Here is a 22,851-nt window from a genome sequence, read left to right as displayed (position 1 = left end):
GACGTCTGGCTTCTCTCGCTCTCTCTTAGATGTGTACAAACACATGTTCCCATATTCCAGTACACGTGTTCTGCTTTGTTGACATTTTCACATGAGGAGGATTCTGAAAATACGTTAAATTTGAATGTATTCTTTTATTATACAGGTTATACATGAACACATACTTGTGAGAAAATTCAAATAAATACAAGCGTTAAGAGATGGAGAGTCTTTCTTCCCATTTTTCTCCCTGTTACTCTCCTTGGAGGTTACTGCTGCCAACAGTTTCGTGTGTGGTATTTGTCATTCTAAAACTTTCTCTGTAAACTTTTATGTAAATGTGGTCATTCATCTTGATGATTTTCCCATGTACTTAAGAACTTACTTTTTTGACAATTACATAAATATTCCACAGTGTGGAAACAGAAATATTTCCTGAATCACACTGTTTCTAGTTATTTCTCTTACAAACAGAACTGAAATAACATTCTTACACATATTTCTGTGCATGTGGGAGAGTTTTAAGAAGTGGGATCTCAGAGTAGATGTCTATGTGTTATGTTCTGAAAGCGAACACTGAACCATCCTTCACAAAACCTACCAGTTACGCGTGCCCGCCAACAGTGTGTGAAACCACCATCTCCACCTTTGTCGGCAACGAGTGGCACCCATCTTACCATCTTACAATTTCTGTCAATTTTGTTGGCAAAGCATCATGTTAAACCTTAGTGTTCATGTCCCTGATTATCAGTAAGGTTGATTGTCTTCAGTGAATTTGTATTTCATCCTCTACAAATTGCCTGATCAGATACTTTGACCCTTTTGCTCTTAAAATTTTGTCTTGATTTCTCGGAGCTTTTATGTGTTCCAGAAATGAGTCCCTTGTCCAGTTATGTGTGTTGGTGCTATTTTCCCCAGTCTTTTCACTTACCTTTAATTTGTTCATTACATGCACTGTTATAATTTTCATATAGTAAAACCTGTCGTCCTGTTCCTACACTGATCCTGAGGCTTTCATCTTGTTGAGGTGGAACAGGATTTGGTTGGGGCCCCGTGCTGCTGTACTGTTTTGAGTCTGGATTATGATTGTCTTCATTCTCTGATTTGTTGGTGTCACATCTCCCAGGAGTGGTGACGCGCACCAGTTACTTTCTGGAGAAATCCACAGCTAAACTCACGACCATCTCTTCTTGTGGACTTTCTGCTGAAGAAGGGCAGTCGTGACAGACACACCGACAGAGACAGACACACCGACAGAGACAGACACACAAACAGGGACACAGACACACACATAGATGCACACAGACACAGACACACACCACAGACGCCCCACTTCTCTCGTCTCCTCCATTGTGCATTCAGAGCACTTCTGTCTCCGAGTGAGTTACCCCTCTGTCCACCACCTCCCCGGATCTTTTCTCTTGAATGTTGCCCTGGGGTCGCTCTGTTTTGTACTGTGGTTTCCAGGAAAAGAGGAAAAGCCTCTGTGCCCCAGCCCAGAGATCAGGAGTGTCTCACATCCTAGGCGATTCCTCCATTCTGAGTCTGTGCTTGACCCACGGGAAGTCCTTTGCGGCCCGCAGATCTTTGAACACCTCGGAGGCATGAGACTCGGGTCAGCCAGGCCGCCTGTGTCCAGCTGAGAGGCCTGGACAGGTGGCCTCTTTGAGCCTCGGCTTCCTCCTGGAACAGGAGGTAACAGGACTCCGGGGAGTTCCTGATGAGAATATGTTTTTGCACAGCACCCCTCAGAAAATGATCACCGTTAACTTCTTGACAAAAGCTTTCATTCAAGTTAGCAAATACTTCATTTTGTATGGAAAAACATGGTGATGTGTTGTTTTTTTTATTGGACACTGATGGAGCTGTATTTATTTATTTTTAGACGGGGGCAAGTGTCCGGGTGGTGAATCAGCTGCTTACCGAGATGGACGGTCTGGAAGCTCGGCAGCAGGTTTTCATCATGGCGGCCACCAACCGGCCAGGTGAGTGAATGCTCTCGAAACTTTCAGCTTTTGAAAACAATGGGATTTACATACATCCTAGCCACGGAAGATTAAGTTTAGGAAATCGCTTTTTGGCTCGTAAGTTGAAATAAAACCTTAGGAAGCTTCCGTGTAAGCTAGAGTAAAAAATACAGTATTACTGCCTAGATTTCGTGAGATTTTTTTCTCTTTTGGTGCTCAGAAGGGAGTCTAGTTGGCAGAAAACTCAGAATGTACACTTGTGACCATATGAGTATTATCAGGATTTACGTCCTATGGTTTCTCTCAAGCTCATAAGAAACAAGAACCAGACTCTTCTCACTGGGTCTGAAGGTCAAGGATGGATTTTCAAGGGTTTATATTGGCATCATGTCCCTGTACCTGCATTAAACTAGTACTTGAAGTTGTCTGTAAGCTTCAGTGTGGCGGGAGGTTTAGAAGGGGCTCCACACTTCAGACATGCTTAGGTGGCTCTTAATGTGGGTCCCGAGTTCTCTTCCTGTTGTTTAATCCTCTGCCATCCATGTGAGCCTCTGGCTGTTGCAGCTGCCCCTGCATTGATCCGGGTGCTAACTGTGTCAGCCACTGGCGATGAAATTGTTCTTTCAGCTGTCCTGAGTTACTTTGGCAGGTGAAATCTTCATGAATTATATGCCACTTCATTTTAAGATGAAAAATTGATGATAGTAAAGTACTGTCTTTGGAGTCAGACCGTGCAGGGTTTGAGTCCTGGCTGTGGCGCTTCGTCTCTTGCTGTTCTGTTTGAACCCCAGCCGGTCTGACTGCAGCAGAGTCGACTGTGGTTCAGCCCTGACACTGACCACACGGAGCTGGCATCAGATCCTGCGAGTCCAGGGCTTCCCTCCTCACCCCACGTCCTCACGAGTGGTGTCTCCGGGACACCCGCACTTCTGACCAGGCAGCTGCAGTTGGACAGTGGATGGAATGCCGGAAAGCACCATACACTTGGCCCTTAAACAGCATGGGTTTGAATGACATGGGTCCACTTGTACACGGATTTTTCTCGATGAACACAGTGCAGTCCTGTAAATCCATTTTCTCTTCCTGATGATTTCCTTAATATTCTATTATAAGAATATGACACATCATACAGAGAACACTCAAAATACCTGTTAATTGACTTGTTGTTATCGGCATGGCTTCCAGTCAATAGTAGCTACTAGAAGGTTTTTGGGGACTTGAAGGTTACACGCAGACTTTTGAGGGGCGGGGAAGTTGGCACCCCTAACCCCGCATTGTTTGAGGGTCACTGTACTTAAAGTTGCAGGGTGTTGTAAAGGATGCATATAGGGCCAGGTCGGGAGGGGCAGTGCAGGCCCTTAGAGCCGGGCACACCCCCCATCCTGGCCCCAGTGTGCTCATCAACCGGAAAGCTCTCCTGAGCTCTGCTTACAGAGTTTCTCTGGGGATTTTATTATGTAGTCGTGGTTGACTGACTCCATCTCCACTGCCGCCCCTTCTCCCCAGAGGTCTGGCTCCAAATTCCAACCCTCTAATCACAGGGTTGGTCTTTCCGATAACTGGCCCGCCCATCTCAGAGTTATCTTGGGGCCAACCTTGGGTCTTCTCATTACAATAACAAAGACTCCCATCCCTCAGGAAATTCCGGGCCTTGTTGAAGCTTTCTGACAGGAAGGAAGAGCAAATGTGTTCATCATACATCAGCCTCGGTACACCACTGTCTCTTCATCTGGAAGATGAGGGGAGTGATACACACTTGGCAGGACTGTCCTACAGGTTAAGTGGTGCTGGCCCCGGTCTCCCCGGGGGTGTGGCAAGTAGCTGCTTGGTGGCTTGCATCATTGCCAGGAGCACTCCTGGTGACCACGTAGGAGCAGTCATGAGGCTGCGCACTCACAGCTGTCCTGGAAGAAACCTGGAAAATCTCTCAGATTTGCACAGAATCACACCCTACCTTTTCTAAGTGGATACAGATTTCCAGAAGATACTCTGGTCTGTAATCCATTCTGTCTTTAGTGACTCTCACTGTTTTCGTGTTTGATTACTGTAAACACTTTAGTTTAATCTCTGTAGCCCAGGAAGTAGTAGGTCCTTCAGTGTCCCCGGGTTTTACTTGAATCCTCTCCTTCCGAACGGTGCAGGAGCATTTCCTTTTCTCTAGGTCATGTTTCCTGATCTGTAGCACCTCCGGATTCTTAGCTGTAAAACCCAGGTCTGTGCTGAGTTTAGCCTATGGTAAGAATGACAGGAATGTGCCTGTGTTTTGTGCCCTCCAGCATCCCTCACATTCTTCCTCACTCTGCCCCTCCCCTGTCCCTCTGTCTCCAAGAGCAGATCCCACTGCCTTGCCGCCTACAGAAATCCCAAAGTCAATCCCAAAGTCGCTGTTCTAGATCTTTCACCTGTATGCATGACTGGCAGTTCTATTCCCTGTGTGCTGTTGTGTGACAGTGTTGCTTTCTCCCCAGCTTTCAGAAATCTCTTCTTGCCTGATAACTTTTGCCACATGACAAATTACTATAACACTTACTGACTTAAAATCACCTTTTTTGCTTTGTCCACAATTTTGTGGGTCAGAGAGTCAGGAAGGGCTTGTCCGGGGGTTCCGTCCGTGATCCACACACCATCAGTGGGTGTGGCGGGGCCAGAGGACCCCTTCCCTGGCCTTGCTCTGGTATCTCTGTCTCCCTCCTCCCCTCATCGTCCTCTTTCTGAGCCTCTGTGTGGCTTCCCCTGGGAGTTCTGCGTCCTCATTCTCGCGTGACCAGTGGGTTCCAAGAGACAAGAGTGGAAGCTGCCATGCGTCCTGAAGGCACCGCTTGGGGACAGTGACAGAGAGGCTCAGATCCAAGAGCAGGGGAGGGGGAACGTGAAGAACGGGGTGACTTGAACTCTTCGAATGCACGTTTCTGTTCTCATGTTCTCTGTTTCATCGAGCACATTGTAGCTCCCCCTTTCCGTCCGGTGTTGAAGATCCATCACATCAGTGTCCTGTTCTGTAATTTCTCAGCAGATTCACTCCTTCATTCATCAAATATTTATTCGTTTTTATACTGTATGCCTGGCCCTATTAAGCTTTGGGAATTCAAGGCTAACAATTCACAAAAATTGTATATATCCTGATTTGGGGCTGGGGCACCTGGAGTAAATGATAGCCAACCAGGGTCAGAAGGTAGAAGATGATGGGTAGTTGAAGGGAGGAATGCTAATTTGGATGTGATGGTCCCAGAAGGCTTCTTCAGAAGTGGTCTGTGAGCACGTATAGCCGGGGTGCAGGGGGGCAAAAACACCTGGCTCTGGGGGTCCCAGACAGACCAGGTTCTGCCAGTTGCCACTCATACAGCCAAAGGCAGAGCGGCAATTGGTGGTGAAACAGGAAAGGAGTTTATTTCAGTGAGGCCAGCACCGGGAAGAGAGCTGACTAGTGTCTTAAGACTGTCTGCAAAGTGCTGAAAATACATCCAACATCCAGGTTTGCATGAGACAAGAGTGGGACAAAGGTCAGTGGGTCTGTGCTGGTGGGTGGTGAGGGTCAGGTTGATCATTGTCCTGGGGGTCAGTCCTAGGTGGGGTCTTGCTGGCGTCAGGGCAATCCCTGTTGCTTGAGGTGGTAGTTTCGGTTCCCACCAGGAGATGCTCTGCCTGCTGGGTGTTTTGCTTTAGTTCAGAGATAAGCTGCAAAGGAGAGCTAATCAGTTAGAAAGTACAGACTGAGGCCAAAATAGAGGCAGTTGATGTCCTGTTTCACATGAGCCCAGAGAGTGTGAAGGATGGAACCACGCAGTCTGGGAGGGGAGCGCTCCAGGTAGAGAGCAAGCAGTCAGTGTGAAGGCCCGTGTGACGATGTTTGCCATGTTGCAGAACCAGCTGGAAGGCAGGGTGCCTGGAGTGAGATGGAGCACGCATGGAGAGTGTGCAGGGCGTTGGAGGCCACTGAAGGTGCACGAGTGTTCTGCTGAGATGGGAAGCCATGGAGGGATTTGTGTGAGGAAGTGGTACCATCTCATTTTCTTCTGTATTTTCTATTTTTATAAAATAGTGACTGCTTTTTTTTACTTTGTATAACTGTGGCACCGTGCACCATGTCAAAACCAGGACACAGACATTTGTATAACATGTATTTATTTCTGTGCAGTTTGACACACATGTAGATTCCTGTAATGACCATAGCGGTCAATATGAGAACTATTCCATCAGCACCAAGATCTCCCTCGAGCTGCCCTCAATAGTCACTGCCGCCTCTGTCCTCCACCCGTGACTCCAGGCAACTGCTAACCTGCTCTTACCTACACCGTGTCACTGCAAGAGTTTATGTGAAAGGGATCATACAAAATGTGACCTTTCAGGTTGGCTGTGTGCACCTCGCATAATGCCCTTGAGATGGATTCAGGTTCTTGCGTGGATCAGCAGTTTGCTCCTGTTGAGTGCTGGGGAGGCGCGCAGTTTGACCTTTCTCTTCCAGGGCGACGTCATGGTTGTTTCCACTCTTGGTTACACGTACCATGAGCCTCCATGTGAGTAGGTTCTTGCATGGACCTAAGGTTTGATTTCTCTGGAATAAATGTCTAGGAGCACAGTGGCTGGGTCATATGGGAAGTATATGTGTGACATCTCTGTCAGTAATGAGATGTCCAGCTTGTTGGCTTCCTTCCAGTATTTTGTGTTGTCCCTGTATTTTATCCTGAGGGATGCATAGTGATAGCTCATTGCGGTTGTGATTTGTGTTTCCTGAATGGCTCATCAGCCTCTATGTGTGTTTGGTATCTTGTGTGTGTGTGTGGTATCTTTTTGTGTGTTTACTTACCATCCTATATCTTTTTCACTGAAGTACCTCTTGTGTCTTATGCCCGATTTCTAAAATTGGGTTGTATTTTTTTTTAAGATTTTATTCTTAAGTAATCTCTACACCCAGTGTGGGGCTCAGACTCACAGCTGTAGGAACTTCTTGAGCTAGTCTTTTAGGTATGTTCAACTTGTAGCAAATTTTCTTGGTTTTCATTTACCTGCAAATGTCTTGATTTCAGGTTCTTTCTTGAAGCCTGTGTTTGCTAGATAGGGAGTTCTGAGTTGACAGTTCTTGTCTGCCATTACATGAAAATTGTGCCATGTCCTGCCAGCACTCGTCGTTTCTGAACACAGACCTGCTGTCATTTGAATGTCCTAACTGCACAAGGAGGATGTCACTGTACTCTGCTTTTATTTTTTTAATTTTATTTTGTATTTTTAAAATATTTATTTGAGACAGAGAGAGAGGAGGGGAGGGCAGAGGGATAGAGAAGCCCAAGCAGGCGCCACACCCAGTGCAGAGTCCCACAACCCTGAGATCGCAACCTGAGCTGAAACCGAGACTGAGCCACCCAGACGCCCCTCAAATATTTGCAAGCTCTTTCTCTTTTCCTCCCTGGCCTCCTGTGACACACGCATTAGATCTTTTGTTATAGTCGCATAAGCCGCTGAGGCTCTGTTGCTGGTTTTTTCCATCCGCTGTGTTCAGATTTGGTCATTTCTGTTGTTCTTCAGGTTCAGGGATTCTCTCTGTCATCTCCATGGTTCCACTGAGCCCGTCCAGTGAGTTTTTCCTTTCGTTAAGTTTTGCAGTTGAAAATTTTCCATTTACTTATTTGTATCTTCTCTTTCTTTGCTGAGACTTAGGGGGTTTTTTCAGTTGTTTCAGTCCTCTTCGTGATTGCTCCCATACGTGCTTTTATTGTGATGGCAGTAAAGCCCTGGTCAGGTGACTCCCAACATCTGGGTCATCTCCTTGGTCCAGCTTCTGTGTTTCTTTTCCTCGCTCTGCCTCCGTTCACACTCCCCAAGGTGGGGTGCCTTGTTCCCACTGGGCCTCCGCTAGTACCCCCTCAGCCTTGTACTCTTGCGCGTGACCCCCAGGGACCTGGGGAGGGCAGAGGGGTGGAAATGTGAGCTCTCCGCTGGGCCTTCTCTGAGACTGTCCTGTCCAGCATGAAAAGAGAAACCCCACAGGAAGGCAGCTATTAAAATTCAAATGACACTGAAAAGCAGAAGATAAAATTACCCACCCTCGCCCTGCCCAGAGGAAACCACTGGTAAAGTCCGGGAGCTGTTTCTTCTGTATTTTCTCCATATTTTCAAATATGCTCATACTGCTGTTTCTTATCAGTTTCATATGCTGCTGTTACTACTTTCTAAGGCACATGAAGGTTTCTGTTAAATTCACTGTTTCTCCACACGCGGCCACCATCACTGCCACCCCATCGTCTCCACATGATAATATGGTTTCTGCACAACTTTTGGTTGAATCACCAGTCAGTGTTTATGTTACCAGGACAGTGTACCTATTTCTCTCTGTGGACCCAGGAGTTATACTGTGATCAGGGTTCTATTTTCGCATAACCTTTTCATTCTTAGATGTAGAAACTCTCGTTTTCTTTCTCTTGCTTTGTTTTTTTTCTGTTCTTCATCAGATATGCAGACAGTGGTCGGTATTATTTGTGTCTGTGGTGTATTTTGCTTTTGTTTCTGGAGGATTCTCTGCTCTGTCTCCAGTCTGGGCTTTTTGAGTTTGGTATATTTGAGGGTATCTCTCTTCCACACTCATTACTGATTGGTAGCCTGGCTGAGTACAGGATTTTGAGTTGAAAACATTTTTTTCATAATTTGTAGGACATGCTTTTTTTCCTCTTCAAAGTTTTATGTCGTCCTGATCCTTTTTATGTGACTTTAAAAAAAAAATATTTTATTTTTAAGTAATCTCTACACCCAGCGTGGGGCTGGAACTCACATCCTGGAGATCAAGGGTCACATGCTCCACGGACTGAGCCAGCCAGGTGCACCTTATGTGACTTTTTGTTTATTTGTTTTGTGTGTATGGGCAGCACTTAGTGAGTCTTAACCTCCTGAATGGGTCTTTTAAATTTCTTCTTTTCTCCTAGTTTCCATTTCTGCCTTAATTTTTCCCCTACTTTTTGAGGTACTGGTTTTTAGAAAGTAAGTGAAAGATTGCTCTGTCACCCTTCCACCTTGTGGTTGCTCTGTGGACCCGCAACAGCTCTCCTGTGTTGTGTGGTCTGCCACAGTCCACAGCCTGCCCTGGAAAAACACTGCTTCCCCTGCTCGACCCCAGAAAGTACATCTAGACCACAGACGCCCTGACTGATCTCCCCTCTTCCAGTATTGGCTCCGAGGAACTGTCTCTTCCCGCTTCATCCCCCATCTCGCTGGTTAAAAACACTGCTGCCCAGCACACATATGTGTGAGACCTGAATAGCCACGCCAGCTTGTTACTGTTTCTTCTGCTCGGCAGCAGTCTGTGTCCTCCCATAGCCACACAGGATCCAGAAAGTTTCTGCCCTCTGTGTACAGCTCAGGTGAAGAAAGAAGTAAGTACATTATGATGGATAAACTTCCAGACAAGAAGTAGGTCTACAGTTTTACATTTGAGAGAAAGCTTCTAGTTGAGAGTCCCTATCTGTTGTAAGCCGTTAGTAACTGTCAGGTGACGGGGGCGGGGTGGGGCGGGGTGGCTTACAAGGAAAATTCACTTCATACTTGTAGGATATTCAGCCACTTCTGAGTTCTGAGTAAGCTGCCGTGCTCCCTTACCTGTCTGGCCTTGGGTCACGGCAGTGCCTTGTGGCCGTAGTCAGACCTGTGTATCTTGCCCTTTGACACAGTACTTCCCTTTTAAAGATGGCTTAGGCCCTGGCATCACTCTTGCTGGGTTATAGGAACCTGGTGCATAAGAGAACCCAGGAAGTATTTGTTTAGTGAATCATAAGAAGAGGCCTACTTCTGTTTGATGAAGGCTAACCGATCTTGTAATAATTTTCACTCAACATATTATCGATGGTCTCATTAGTCTGAGGATGGATCCAGTTTCTAAGAAAATCTGCTTCATTGAGAGGTGACATGTCATAAACTTTACCTGTTTTAGGTACAAGATTCAGTGGTTTTGAGTGTATTTTTAGACTCCCACAGCCATCCCAACGATCTGATTTTAGAATATTTCCGTCACCCTAAAAGGAAGTCTGTCTATTGGCCCTCACTCGCCATCTTTCCCCCACCTGCAGCACTTCTGTTTTTGTAGGCTTCCCTGTCCTGGCTAGCTTACGTAATGGGGCCATTGCGTCTGCCTGCCTTCGCCCAGCATCCTGTTTTCAGGGCTCGTCCCTGTTGCAGCGTGTATCTCTCAAATAAATAAATAAAAATCTTAAAAAAAAAAACTCACAAAGGCCATGCAGTGGACAAAGAATAGCCTTTTCAACAAACAGTGCTGTAACAGTCAGGTATCCATATGGAAGGGGCGCCCAGGTGGCTCAGTTGGTGAAGCATGTGCCTTCCGCTCAGGTCATGATCCCAGGGTCCTGGGATCGAGCCCCCTTTGGGCTCCCTGCTCAGCGGGAAGCCTGGTTCTCCCTTTCCCTCTCCCCCTACTCGTGCTCTCTCTCTCCGTCTCTCAAATAAATAAAGAAAATTTTTAAAAAAGAAAAGATACCATATGCAAGAAAAATCACCTTTAATCCACACACCTCTTGCCACATGCAAAAACTCAAAATGAATCAAAGACCAGTGAAAACTCAAAGCTGTAAAACTCCTGATAGAAAACAGAGGACAGATGTTTTCCTACCATGGATTAAGCAAAGATTTCCTCGATGTGACCCCAAAAGCACAATCTTTTAGAACAAAAGGATAAATTGAACTGCTCTTCACAAGATGCCACTGAGCAAACACAAGGACAAACCACACAGACTGGGAGAAAATACTTACAAAATGTAAATGTGATCAAGGATTTATATCCAGAACATAGAGTGAATTCTCAAAACTCAACAACGGAAGAACATTAAAAATTGGCCAAAGACTGCACAGACCCTTCACTGTAGTAGGTTTACAGGCGGCAGATGCACGTGACAATGTGCTCCGCCTCGTCAGTTGTCAGGGAAATGCAGGCGAAAAGCCGCAGTGAGACACCACTACACACCTTAGAGGAACTGACTAATATTAGAAAGACTGTACCGAGTACTGGCAAGGACGGGGATGTAAGGTGGCACAGCTAGTTTGGGAAACAGTTTGTTGGTGTTTTTAAAGTTCAGCCTATCCCTGCAGTGTGATGTGGCCAGACTGCTGTGCATCCCACACTTAGGGACTCACCAGAGAGGACACCAAGACTTGTACGTGAGTGCTCCAAAACGAAACCAATGTCAACAGAGGAATGGAAAAATAAATCGAGGCATATCCACACAGTGGGATACTACCCGGCCATAAAGAAAGAATCAAGCATTAATGCACACAGGAACTTAGGGGAACCTGAAAACAATTCCATTGAGTAAAAGAAAGCAGAGTACATAGTGCATGCTTGCCCATCTATAAAATTCTAGAGTGCGACCTAATCTGTAGTGACAGAACAGATGAGCAGCTACCTGGGGACCAAGGGTGTCAGGGAAGAGCATCAGGGAAAGGCCACAATGGGGTCCTCAGTAATTTTTTTAAACTGCAAAGATTTCCTGAGACCTGAGTATGTGGGGTCCATCACCCTGTAGGGTAAGACAGTGCTCAGGCCTGTGGGATAGCGCTCCATCGTGCTGCTGCAGGTGTTAACATAATCAACTTTCCTTCTCTTCCGTATTTCCAAGTAGTATATCCTAGAATCTCAAGAGAAAGTCCAGTAATGTGTTGAACATTGAAAGATCACTGCATTAAATATTTAGCTTCCCCTGGCTAACTGAAGAACAAAACTAACAGAATCAGAACTTCATCTAAAAAGAACTCTACCTCTTTATGGGAGAATAAATTAATGGTTAAGTCTTAGTGTGTTCATTAGAAAACACGAGACCCATTATTTATAGGTGCGCCTGCCTGTGAACAATGGTCTTATCATTGTGAGCTATGGGAAGCCTCTCTGGAATGGTTGAGGGGCTCTTTGTAGAGGAATCAGGAATGTTCCTAATGAACTTCAGTGTCAGGCAGAGTTTGGGGCTTGCTCTTTGCTCCTAGTACCAAGAGTCTGGTTAGCACAAAGGAGGCGAGTTTCTTCTGGGGGGCTCGGGGAAGGCTTCCTGGAGGAGGCCTTGTTTGAGAATCCCGCTATGTGTAAATGAGGAAGAAAGTATTTCGGAGAAAGGAACCACTGAGAGCAAAGAGAAGAAGGCTTGAGCCTTCTAGGGTTGTTTAGGGAACGGCAAGAGGTCTGGTCAGGAGTGTGGGAGTCGTGGAGAATGTGAGGAGAGAGATAGAACTAGGACAGGAGTGATCAGGTCCTTGAGGGCCTTCCCACTGTGGTGAGAGATGTGGGCTTGGTTCTGCACAGGGAGCACCAGGTGAGGGTCGGCAGGTGTTTTAGGAAGATAACCCTGGCGGCATTCCAGGGGGTCCCAGAGAGGGGAAGTTCAGAGATGGGGCCAGTTTGGAGGATGCGACATTTGGCCCTGACTGAGGACAGGGTAATGGGACCCCCCCACACACACCGAACTGGGAGAAGGTATCGAGGTCAGAGCAAGGAGAGAAACCCGCCGGAATTCTAGGCTCATGTGGTGGTCCACATCTGAGCCAGAGAACCCTGGCGGCACGTGGGTTTGGGCAGGAACGTGGGCTGGACTTTTCTGAAGGATATACCTTGATGAAGTGGCGCTTTCAATTTTAATAAAGTCTAATTTATCAATTTTTTCTTTTAAAAAAAGTCCTCTTCCCACATTTCATGTTAATTATATTTTTTAAAAGATTCTATTTTATTTATTATAGACTTGATCCTCCCTTCTTCTCTAGATATTATTGACCCTGCGATCCTGCGCCCTGGACGCCTAGACAAAACACTGTTTGTGGGTTTGCCACCCCCAGCAGACCGCCTGGCCATCCTAAAAACCATTACAAAAGTGAGTAAAGGAAATGGTGTGTTTTTGTGGGTGTTTCTCTCCTTTTAGATACAGAGAAGTATCTGTAGCCTTAAATACTTGCTCGCCCAAAGAAAAGGTGAATGATTTTGATAATTGAAGAGACTGTCCATTTTTTTATTTGCTTAAAATAAAAGGGATATTTAGAGTTAAATGGTCGACTGATATATTTGAGATTTTACTCTAATCACACTTCTTTGTTCTTTTAGATCTTTGTTACTTTAGAGAAATTGCCCGTAGAGAAATTTGAAATGGAATAGAAGCTTTTGGAGCTGAGAAGTGAATAGATACAGGCCCATTAAAATATCCAGGGAAACTGAGTCTCAGTCACAGTGTTGAATCCGTCTTCCATGTTTGTATATGCCAACTTTTTTTTTTTTGTTTTAAAGATTTTCTTTATTTATTTGAGAGAGTGTGTTTACATGAGTGGTGGGAGGGCCAGAGGGAGAAAATCTTAGGCTGACTCTGCGCTGAGCACAGAGCCTGACGCGGGGCTCAGTCCCACAACCCTGAGATCATGACCTGAGCTGAAACCAAGAATTGGGCGCTTAACCAACTGTACCACCTAGGTGCCCCTCCCCTCCTTTTAAGTAAACTACACCTAATGTGAGCCTGGAACTCATCGCTCTACCGGTTGAGGCAGCCAAGCACCCCTGATGCACGCCAACTTTTATGATGCCTGTATAGTATTCATGTCACTATTTTTATAAAAATAATAAACCATACAGACAAAATACAAAGAAGAAAGCAAATCACCCTAAATTGTACGACTGCGAAAATAATGTGCTTTGACATTTAGTACAGACATCATTCCAGACGTCTTTACTCAGCGTGGGTGGTGGGTTGTTCAGAGGAGGGGCCATAGATGTAAATTCGTTATTTAAATAAAGTTAACTTTTCTTAATTTAAAAGAAGTCAAAGCTAAAGCAATTATAAAACCTCCAGTAAATGTTTTTCTCCATAAAAGATATTGTTTCCTAAAATAGCACTCTACGGGTTAAAAATGTAAAAAGATCAGAAAAGCCAGTAAGCGGTAGAACCGCTCTTGTTTTTGTTTTTAAGATTTATTTGTGAGAGAGAGAGTGGGGGTAAGGGGCAGAGGGAGAGGGAGAGAGTCTTAAGCAGACTGCGCCGAGCAGGACTCAGTCTCACACCCTGAGATCACGACCTGAGCTGAAACCAAGAGTCGGACAAGACGGTTCGTGCCTTTATTTGGTTGCCACTAGTAAATGTTAAACCTTACGTGTGTAGTAGTCTCCTTCTGTATCGGCAGAGGGAGATTCCGGGCCGTCATTACTTAAAGCTGCATAGAGCCGTGTCGGCAGCTACTCCCGAAGGAGGGGGCACGAGGGTGACCAGCTTTGTGGGTGGAGGCCCCAGTGAGAGCAGTCTAGAAGGCTGCTGGGAGGAAGTGAAGCCAGAGGCTGTGCAGTGAGGCGCTCTGGACACGAGACCGTGTCAGGGGCGCAGCAAAGAGGAGTGTGAGAACTGGGTCTGGTGTGAATGAACAGGACACTAGACTGACCGTAGAGTTGAGGGGCAAAGACAGAGGAGGAGAAGCTCTCCACTCAGGCCACTGAGTGGATGAGGGGCTGGGAATGAGGAGATGCTGCTGCCTGCGGTTCTGGTGCTCCGTCGGTATCCAGGCACGAGTCAGCTTGGAGCCTGGGAGTTCGGGAGAGCCCTCTGGCCGCCACCAGCCCGTGGCTGCAGGTCAGAGACATGAAGACACATGGCTTCAGTGCAGCGCTCTCGATCTAGGGCGGTCTGACTGCCAACGGCCCATCCCCTGGCAACGTCTGGGGACACTTTTGGGGCCCAGGCTGAGGTGATGGTGCTACCAAACCAGCTGCGGTGCACAGAACAGCCCCACAGCGCGAAGTATCCGACCCACAACGTCCGTTGTGCCACAGCCAAATAACCCTGCTGTCGCTGGGTGTCCTTGCTTCTCTGCAGCCAGCGAGTTCGGTGCCGAGTGCAAGCGGCGTTTCCATCCCTGCCCTGGGCTCTGCCCAGGAGCTGTGTTAGTGAGGTGTTGTTTGCTTTGGTTAAAACATGTGTGTACAAACACGCGAGCATGTGCACGCGCTCCTAATTTGTTTCCATGAGTTCCTTGTAGTTCTGATGGCATGATAATCCTTCCACTCTTGCCCCTGGGGCAGCACTAATTAAGGCAAAGACTGGAGGAGGCGTGCCAGACCAGAGCTGTGTGGTGTTCAGCGCTGCACAGTTTGGACCCAGAATGATGACCGGTCGCTGTTTCCCTCGTGTTCTCCTCTGTGGGGTGCTCAGCACCGCAGGACTGCCTGACACGTCCTTCAGCTAGAATCCTGGTGCTGTTTGCCATAGTTATTAGCCCTCAAACTCAGGTAAATGCTCAAAACACCCCACCTCAAAGGCAAAATTATTAAGAGAATAAGATAATAGAATATTGTGCACGTGAAGGATCTCTCGGTCATCAAGCATGTACGAACTGCTCGTGCTCCTGGTGGTGTGTGCTCGGTGAGGACGGGAAAGCCTCGGACACAGGCCTTCCCTCGGAGGAGTCGGTCTCCTAGACAAGAAGGTGATACGCAGGTTTATAAAGCAACACAAGCACATCCCTTCCCGTGGCGCGGAGGGAAATAGAGGGGCTGTACCGCCCAGGGATTTCAGCTGCGTAAAGAAGAAAGTCCGCCAAGATACGGGCACTGGGTGCCCCGGGGGTGGGTTCACAGGTCTTTGTCCTGCTTCATCCGTGCCGTCCTGACCCCCAGCCCCACGTTGTGGCTGCACCAGATGTGCGGGGAGAGCTGTGGGCAGCTCGTCTCAGTGGGGTCGGTGGTTTGTGGTCCCTTAGGTCTGGGAGGCTGCAGGGGGCTTTGCTCCGAGTCCCTTTAGGCGGCCGTATTGCTGTGACGGGATGTCTTCAGTCTTACCCAGAAGGAAGGCTGGACCACGGGGACACAGAGATTGCTGCAGAAGCAGCTGTCAGTCACGCGTGTCAGCCAGGACAGGGGTCTGGTCGTTGAGGCTTGGATGCTGTCACACTTGTCTGTGTTCAGATATTGTGATGCAGAGTGCTTGTGTTTGTCGATGTCTGTGTTCTGTTCAGCAGGGGAACACCACTGGCTGGCTGTGAGTGCTGATGTTCTCAGCAGTGGGCCCGACGTCAGGGGCTGCGCTTCTTCTGTCCACCACCTTGTATTCCCCGATGTTCTGTTGCGAGCATACAGTAGATGGGGGGGGCGGGGATCTTTTTTTTTTTTTTTTTTTTTTTAAAGATTAGTTACCTGGTGCATATGTGGAGGTTGAGGAGGAAGAGTGTAGAATTAGAGACAGTGGTCTTCGGGCAAGTTATGATTATGGAAAGAAAAAAACAGAAAGACATTTTAATAGGAAAATCAATGTGACTTTAAAAGGCGCTTTCTGCAGCACTGTGGTTTGGACTGTTCTGTGGTCAGTTCTCAGCATCTGTCAGTGATAAAGGCAAAGGAGGGCTTTCAGTGATTTCCTGTCTTTGACCTCAGTGGATATTTTTGCTTCAGTTAAGGGTGTGCTGCTTGCTCCCGTGGGAGCCTCGGAACCTCATACACAGACCTGCAGGGGGAGGGTTCTCAGTGCCTGCGTGCTTGCCCACGGGGCAGAGGGCTGCTCACCCTGCAACACCTAGCCTACTCTCCTCCTCCCTCTCTCCCTCCATCCTCCCGCTCCCTGTTCCTCCCTCCCTTCCTGCCTCCCCCTCCCCCCGGGGCCTGGGATGTTCCTGTTCACAGGTCTGTGTTCACAGCTAGAGCCAGAGGGGGCAGCGGGACAGGACGCAGAACCTCCAGTTGCAGGGGAAAGTACACAGTCAGACCGCCTGCCTGAACACACTCTTTGCACATCTGCCCAAACTGAGAAAAAGTGGCATGAAAGTGTTTACCCTTTCAGTTCCAAAGTTTGCCAGATTTTTACTCAAATTCCCCAGATTGTTGTATATACAGTTTCCTCTTATCCTATTAATACGTGAAATAGAAGGGGGGGATGACAGTAAAATACTTGGTCCTAGAAATCTGAAAAGACTTGTAGGTCAGAGCAACTTCTCAGTATCTTTTGGAGTCTGTTTCTTAAGAGAAAATTAGCAATAACAAATTACTTATTTTGATGTCTCTGGTAATGATGTGGTAGCAAAATGCTTACCACCAAAACCCCCTTGGACAAAGGGAATTTTTTTTTTAACTTCTATTTCTTCCTTAATAAATGTAATCAAAATTTCTGCCACGTGCTTTGAGATAATACGTAGTCTTTAAAATAGCGGTAAAAATCCCACTAAAAGACCCAAAATTCCCCATTTATTTTTTATAGTGTGTCCCAGAAGACTAAAATAAATACTAACATCTCACCTAGAAACGTTATCTGTTAAATTTTCATGAGCTAAGAATATCAGATATAATAACAGGTAATGTTTATGAACCTCGTAACAGTGATCCAGGCATATTGAAATGTTCAGCTAGTTTCCATTTTAGTGACGAGCAGGATACAGACAGGTACGTTTCCTTGTATATGTTCAGAGACTGGCAAGAAATTTCAGACTGACAGTTACCATGTTATCGTGGTAAGATTAAGTTAATTTTCCTTCCTTTATTTTTTTTATGATCAACTATGTAAATAGATATCATTCTGATTCCAGAGTCTATTATGTGACAAAGAATAGGTTTCTGTGATTAAGTTTAGATGTAATCATTGAAATGAACGTTACAGGGGTGCCTGGGTGGCGCAGTCGGTTGAGCGTCCAGTCTCTTGTTTCATCTCAGGTCCTGTTCTCAAGGTCCTGAGATCGAGCCCTGTGTCGGGCTCTGCACTCAGCAGGGACTCTGCTTGAGATTCTCCCTCTCCCTCTGCCCGTCCCCTGGCTTGTATGCTCTCTTTCTCAAGTAAACAAATAAATCTTTTAAAAAATAAAAAAGAGGGGTGCCTGGGTGGCTCGGTGGGTTAAGCATCTGCCTTCAGCTCAGATCATGATCTCAGGGTCCTGGGATTGAGGCCCGTGTTGGGCTCCCTGCTCAGCGGGGGGCCTGCTTCTCCCTCTGCCTCGGCCCCCCACTTGTGCGTGCGCGCGCGCTCTCTCTCTCTTTCTCTCTAATAAGTAAATAATAAAAAATCTTGAAAGCAAATAAATAAAAAGAAAGAAAATTAATGGTACAACATGAAATACTTTTTGAACCCGTGTTCTATAACATCTAATGCTTAATCAGAATTATAGGAATAATAGTGTAAATGGGTCCTAGCTTCCTTTTTCTTAATCGTGATAAAATATGTTTAACTTAAATTTACCATTTTAACCATCTTTTTAATTGAAGTGTAATTAACATAGTGTAGTATTAGATTCTGATGTACACTGTAGTGATTGAACACTTCCATATGACACCCGGTGCTCATCACGACAGGTGCTCTCCTTAATCCCCATCTGTTACATCACCCATCCCCCCAGCCCACCCCCTCTTGTGACCATCAGTGTGTTCTCTAGAGTTAAGAGTTTGTTTCTTGGTTTGCCCCCCCCCTTTCTCTTTTTTTCCCCTTTGTTCATTTGTTTTCTTTCTTAAATTCCACGTGTGAGTGAAATCATATGGTATTTGTCTTTCTCTGACTGACTTATTTCACTTACCATTATACTCTCTAGCTCCATCCATGTCATTGCAAATGGCAAGATCTCATTCTTTTTGATGGCTCAGTAATATTTCATTGTGTATATGTACCACATCTTCTTTATCTATCCCTTGATGGACAGCTGGGCTGCTGCCATATCTTGGCTACTGTAGATAATGCTGCTATAAACATCGGGGTCATGTATCCCTTTGATTTAGTATTTTTGTATTCTTTAGGTAAATACCCAGTCATGCGATTGCTGGATCATAGGGTAGTTTTATTTGTAATTTTTTAAAACCTTATTGTTTTCCATAGCGGCTGCACCAGTTTGCATTCCCACCAACAGTGCACAAGGGTCCTCTTTCTCCGCACCCTCACCAGCTCCTGTTATGTCTTGTGTTAATTTAATCATTCTGACAGGTGTGAGGTAATATCTCATTGTGGTTTTGATTTGTATTTCCCTAATGATGAGTGATGCTGCGTATCTTTCCATGTGTCTTTTGGCCGTCTGGATGTCTTCCTTAGAGAAATGTCTGTTCATGTCTTCTGCCCATTTTAATGGGATTATTTAGGGGTTTTTTGGTGTTGAGTTGTATAAAGTTCTTCATATATTTATATATTTTGACATATAAGAAATGTCATTGGCAAATACCTCCTGTTATCTTGTTGTTTCCTTGATGGTTTCCTTTGCTATACAGAAGATTTTTATCTTCATGTAGTAATGTAATTTCACTTTGGCTTTCCCTTACCTGAGGAGAGAGAGCTAGAAAAAGCAGAGATCTGCAGCCAGTGTCAGAGACATTACTGCCTACATTTTAACCGTTGTGAAGTCTTCAGTTCTTTGCCATTGGTACTTTCACATTGTTCTTGTTAAACAACACAATCGAACTGAATAATTTAAAGATCAAATTGGCATAATTCATCGATTCATAAATCAGTAGCTTTCCATCCAGCAGGTAGAAAGGAGCTTTGAAGAGCTGTAGGAAAAGAAAGGTTTTTTAAGGCAGAAAGGAAGTTGGATGAGCAAGTATATTAGGAAGGACTACGTCGTTTCACACCAAGTCACCTTCCTAAGGGGTTGGAAGGGTCTGTCGCAGGGTGGGGGGATTGTCTCACTAGTGGGGACCCACTGGTTCTAGACCACAGGGCTGAAGGATCCCTTCCCACGTCAGTCATGCCCCTGCTGGTGGGGACCTGGGGCTGAGGGTCACCTTCTGGGAGAGGCTGAACCTGCAGTTGGGTTGGGTGTTAGGTCTCAGTTTGCTGACTGGGACTCAGCACAACTAATTCCGTCCATTGCCTTGTCTCTTTTTTAACAATTCCCCCACTTTTGATCTGATTGGTTCAGCCTACCTGTGGATGTGATCAAAATTGAGGCATTGGCGCCACACCCCGCTTGGTCTCTGAAGGTCTCTGTTTGCTGATGCTCTGTGGTAAGCACAGGTCATGACCTCAGGCTCACGACTTCTAAGTGGGTCATTCTCCTCGTTCCTTTCCTGACTCTCCATTCCTAGGGAGCTTGTGGGCTTGGTGGTCGGCGGCCGCGAAAGTGCATCTGAAGCTTTTGAGAGAATAAAGCACGCTAGGGAGCCACCTCTGGTCGTTACGAGCAGGATAATTCCCAATGTCTGGAGTGCATTTCAGAGCCATGGTCCCCAAGACCCAGACCAATCAAAATCAAGTCAGAGAAAGACCCTGTTGAAGGAATTACTTTTGTAAGCCAAGTGGCTCATTTGGTGACTTTATGTAGCCAAGTTTCAGCTTCCCGAGAAATGTGCAATACGCAGTGTTGGCCAGAGCGCAGACAGCCCCTTTTTTAGCTAAAATATGATCCAGGGGCAATGCTAGTGTGAGAAACAACTTTGGCCAGAGTCTAAGTGTTTTTGTTGGATAGCTCTGCTTTAGGAGCAGATTTCGTAATATTTTCAAGAGTTAAGGAGAGGTTCCTGATCTTAGCTGCATTTACATCTATTCCTACCAATTTCAGGGATGCTGGGACCTGCCAGAGGGAGCTAATTTTGAGTCACGAGGACCTTCTGGTATAGCCATGGAGTCCAGTAAAATTGAAGGGTCTGTAGACGACATGGACGGTTTTATTCTGGTTACCCATGCCTTGTTTCTTTTCTTTGTGTAGAGCCTAGACACAAGATTTGCTGGGTGTGGGGTTGTTAACCAGAGACGGGAAAATGGACCCCAGGCTCAGAGAGTCAGGCACAATAGAGAGGGGCTGAGTTTGTTCAAGAGTAACTGAGGCAGGAGCATTGTGGCAAGTCCAGCAGTCATTTGGAAGTTGGATTACTCCCCCCTCCCCCCTTAGTAATGGCCTGGGAGATACAGATGATAATGTTACCTTTTTAGGCCAACACCAGGGCAGAGGAAAAAGAAGAAAGGGTTTTGTGGTTAGTTTGAAGTATGAAGGTTTCATCTTAAGACTTAGGAGGAAGCAGTCCCCCTCGAGGTTGCCTGCTTCTCTTCCCATCACTTTGACTTGAGGTCTCCAGCTGCTGCAGACCAGATGTCAGGTGACATTGTTCAGCTGTGTGCTGCGGATCCAGAGTCCAGAGCCCTGAACTCTGGCTGCGTCTGCCTGGTGAGGGCCACCTGGCATGGGCCAGTCAACGGAGACTGGAAGACAGTCTTTGTTGTTAGTGATTATAATTCATAAGGGTGGGGAGACCAGAAATGTTACTGTGGAGAGTCACGGGCAGATGTTTGAGAAAACTGGAATTCAGGACCCGGTCTAGTCACAGGTGTGTAACAAAGCCTCAGAAGCAGTTAACAGGATTGGAATGGAATATGGACAAAGGTACAAATAAGTCTTTCTCTACAGTTACCTTCATTTTTGAATTTTAGGGGGATGAGGCTGGGAGAAAAGTAAATGTTTCATCTTTGTTTACAAAGGCTTTACCAAACTGCTGTAAATCATCTATGGTTCCTCAAATCTGGAAAAATAAAATATTAAAGAACCAGCAGTGCTTCCAGCAAGAGTCGTAAAAACTATAATCCTCAGTTCATTCAGTCCCGTGTTATTAATTCCTGTTCTGTTTGAATCCAGGTTTTGCCTTTAGTTCCAGAAATTCTTAAGCAGTTCATTTTTATGATCCTGAAGTTACCAGAAACCTGTATTTGCCCAAGGCCTTTCTGTGCGCCTCCTTGAAGATGACCTACTTTGGCAGGAACATAATTGCGAAAGCGTCTAAGATAATAACTCTGTAAATGACAGACAACTTCAAAAAACGTCTGTTGTTAAAGATCAATTAGAATCCGTTGTGATGGGATTGACAGGAGATTTGGTTCTTTTTTTTTTTCTTTTTTTCTTTTTTTTTTTAAGATTTATTTATTTATTTATTTATTTGACAGAGAGAGAGACAGCGAAAGAGGGAACACAAGCAGGGGGAGTGAGGGAGGGAGAAGCAGGCTTCCCGCTGAGCAGAGAGCCCGACTGGGGGCTCAATCCCAGGACCCTGAGATCATGACCTGAGCCGAAGGCAGATGTTTAACAACTGAGCCACCCAGGTGCCCCGATTTAGTTGTTTCTGTGACAGAATTTTCAAATGACAACTGGGAAAATGATGGTAACATTATACTGGACATACCAGACTCTAGGAATCTTATGTAATGTCTGCAAGACTTTTGTACCAACACAGTGCACCGTAAACACGGCAGGGCCCCCCCCCCCCCCCGCCACAAGGACATAGCAAGTAAGCCGTTGTTCAACATCTCCCTCTTTATAAGGAGAGAAAAAAATTCTTGGAGTTGTTGTAGGGTCCCTTCGGTCAATTTCAAAATTAAGTCTAAGGTAAAAAGACTTCATTTGAGAATTGAAATTGGGAAGTTTGTCAGAAATTTCAAAGGTTTAAAACACTTGGGCAAATAGGATCACAGGCTGCTGTGAAACATCTGGTTACCTTCTTAACCATGGCAACACTTAAAGACCTCTAGGGCAGGGGCGCCTGGGTAGCGCAGTCGTTAAAGCGTCTGCCTTCGGCTCAGGGCGTTATCCCGGCGTTCCGGGATCGAGTCCCACATCGGGCTCCTCTGCTGGGAGCCTGCTTCTTCCTCTCTCACTCGCTTGCTGTGTTCCCTCTCTCGCTGGCTGTCTCTCTGTCACATAAATAAATAAAAAATCTTAAAAAAAAAAAAAAAAAAGACCTCTAGGGCAAATACAGAAAATTAAATGCTTTTTTTTTTTTTTTTTTTTTTTTTTGAGGAGGGTCTAGAGGGAGAGACAGAATCCCAAGCAGACCTCATGCTCAGCACGGAGCCTGATGTGGGACTCGATCTCACGGCCCTGAGATCACGACCTGGGCTGATCAAGAGTCAGATGCTCAACCGACTGAGCCGCCCCAGGCGCCCCTATAATTTCTTATATAAGAGCAGACCAGTAATCCAAGGAAACTCGTCCTTTCAGCAGATAAGAGAAAGTTAAGGTTTAG

At 46.0% G+C, this 22,851-nt stretch overlaps 1 protein-coding gene across 4 annotated transcripts in view; it reads left to right on the top strand.

Annotated features, from left to right (window-relative positions):
• Positions 1-22,851, top strand: part of NVL (nuclear VCP like) — a 102,433-nt gene that overhangs the window by 46,083 nt on the left and 33,499 nt on the right. For 3 of the 4 annotated variants that reach the window (XM_087859204.1, XM_087859203.1, XM_045796984.2), the window contains exons 18-19: positions 1,865-1,964; positions 12,684-12,790. In XM_087859204.1, the coding sequence (XP_087715330.1) occupies positions 1,865-1,964; positions 12,684-12,790 (207 nt within the window). Of the gene's footprint in view, positions 1-1,864; positions 1,965-12,683; positions 12,791-19,763; positions 22,617-22,851 lie in introns of those variants that run through there. The other variant, XM_087859211.1, reaches the window with a different exon arrangement.

Source organism: Ursus americanus, chromosome 2 (genome assembly GCF_024610735.1).
Source record: "Ursus americanus isolate L20-20 chromosome 2, mUrsAme1.1.p, whole genome shotgun sequence".
Taxonomy (NCBI): domain Eukaryota; kingdom Metazoa; phylum Chordata; class Mammalia; order Carnivora; family Ursidae; genus Ursus; species Ursus americanus.
The sequence above is the reverse complement of the archived record's forward strand: the minus strand, read 5'-3'. Positions and strand labels throughout refer to the sequence as shown.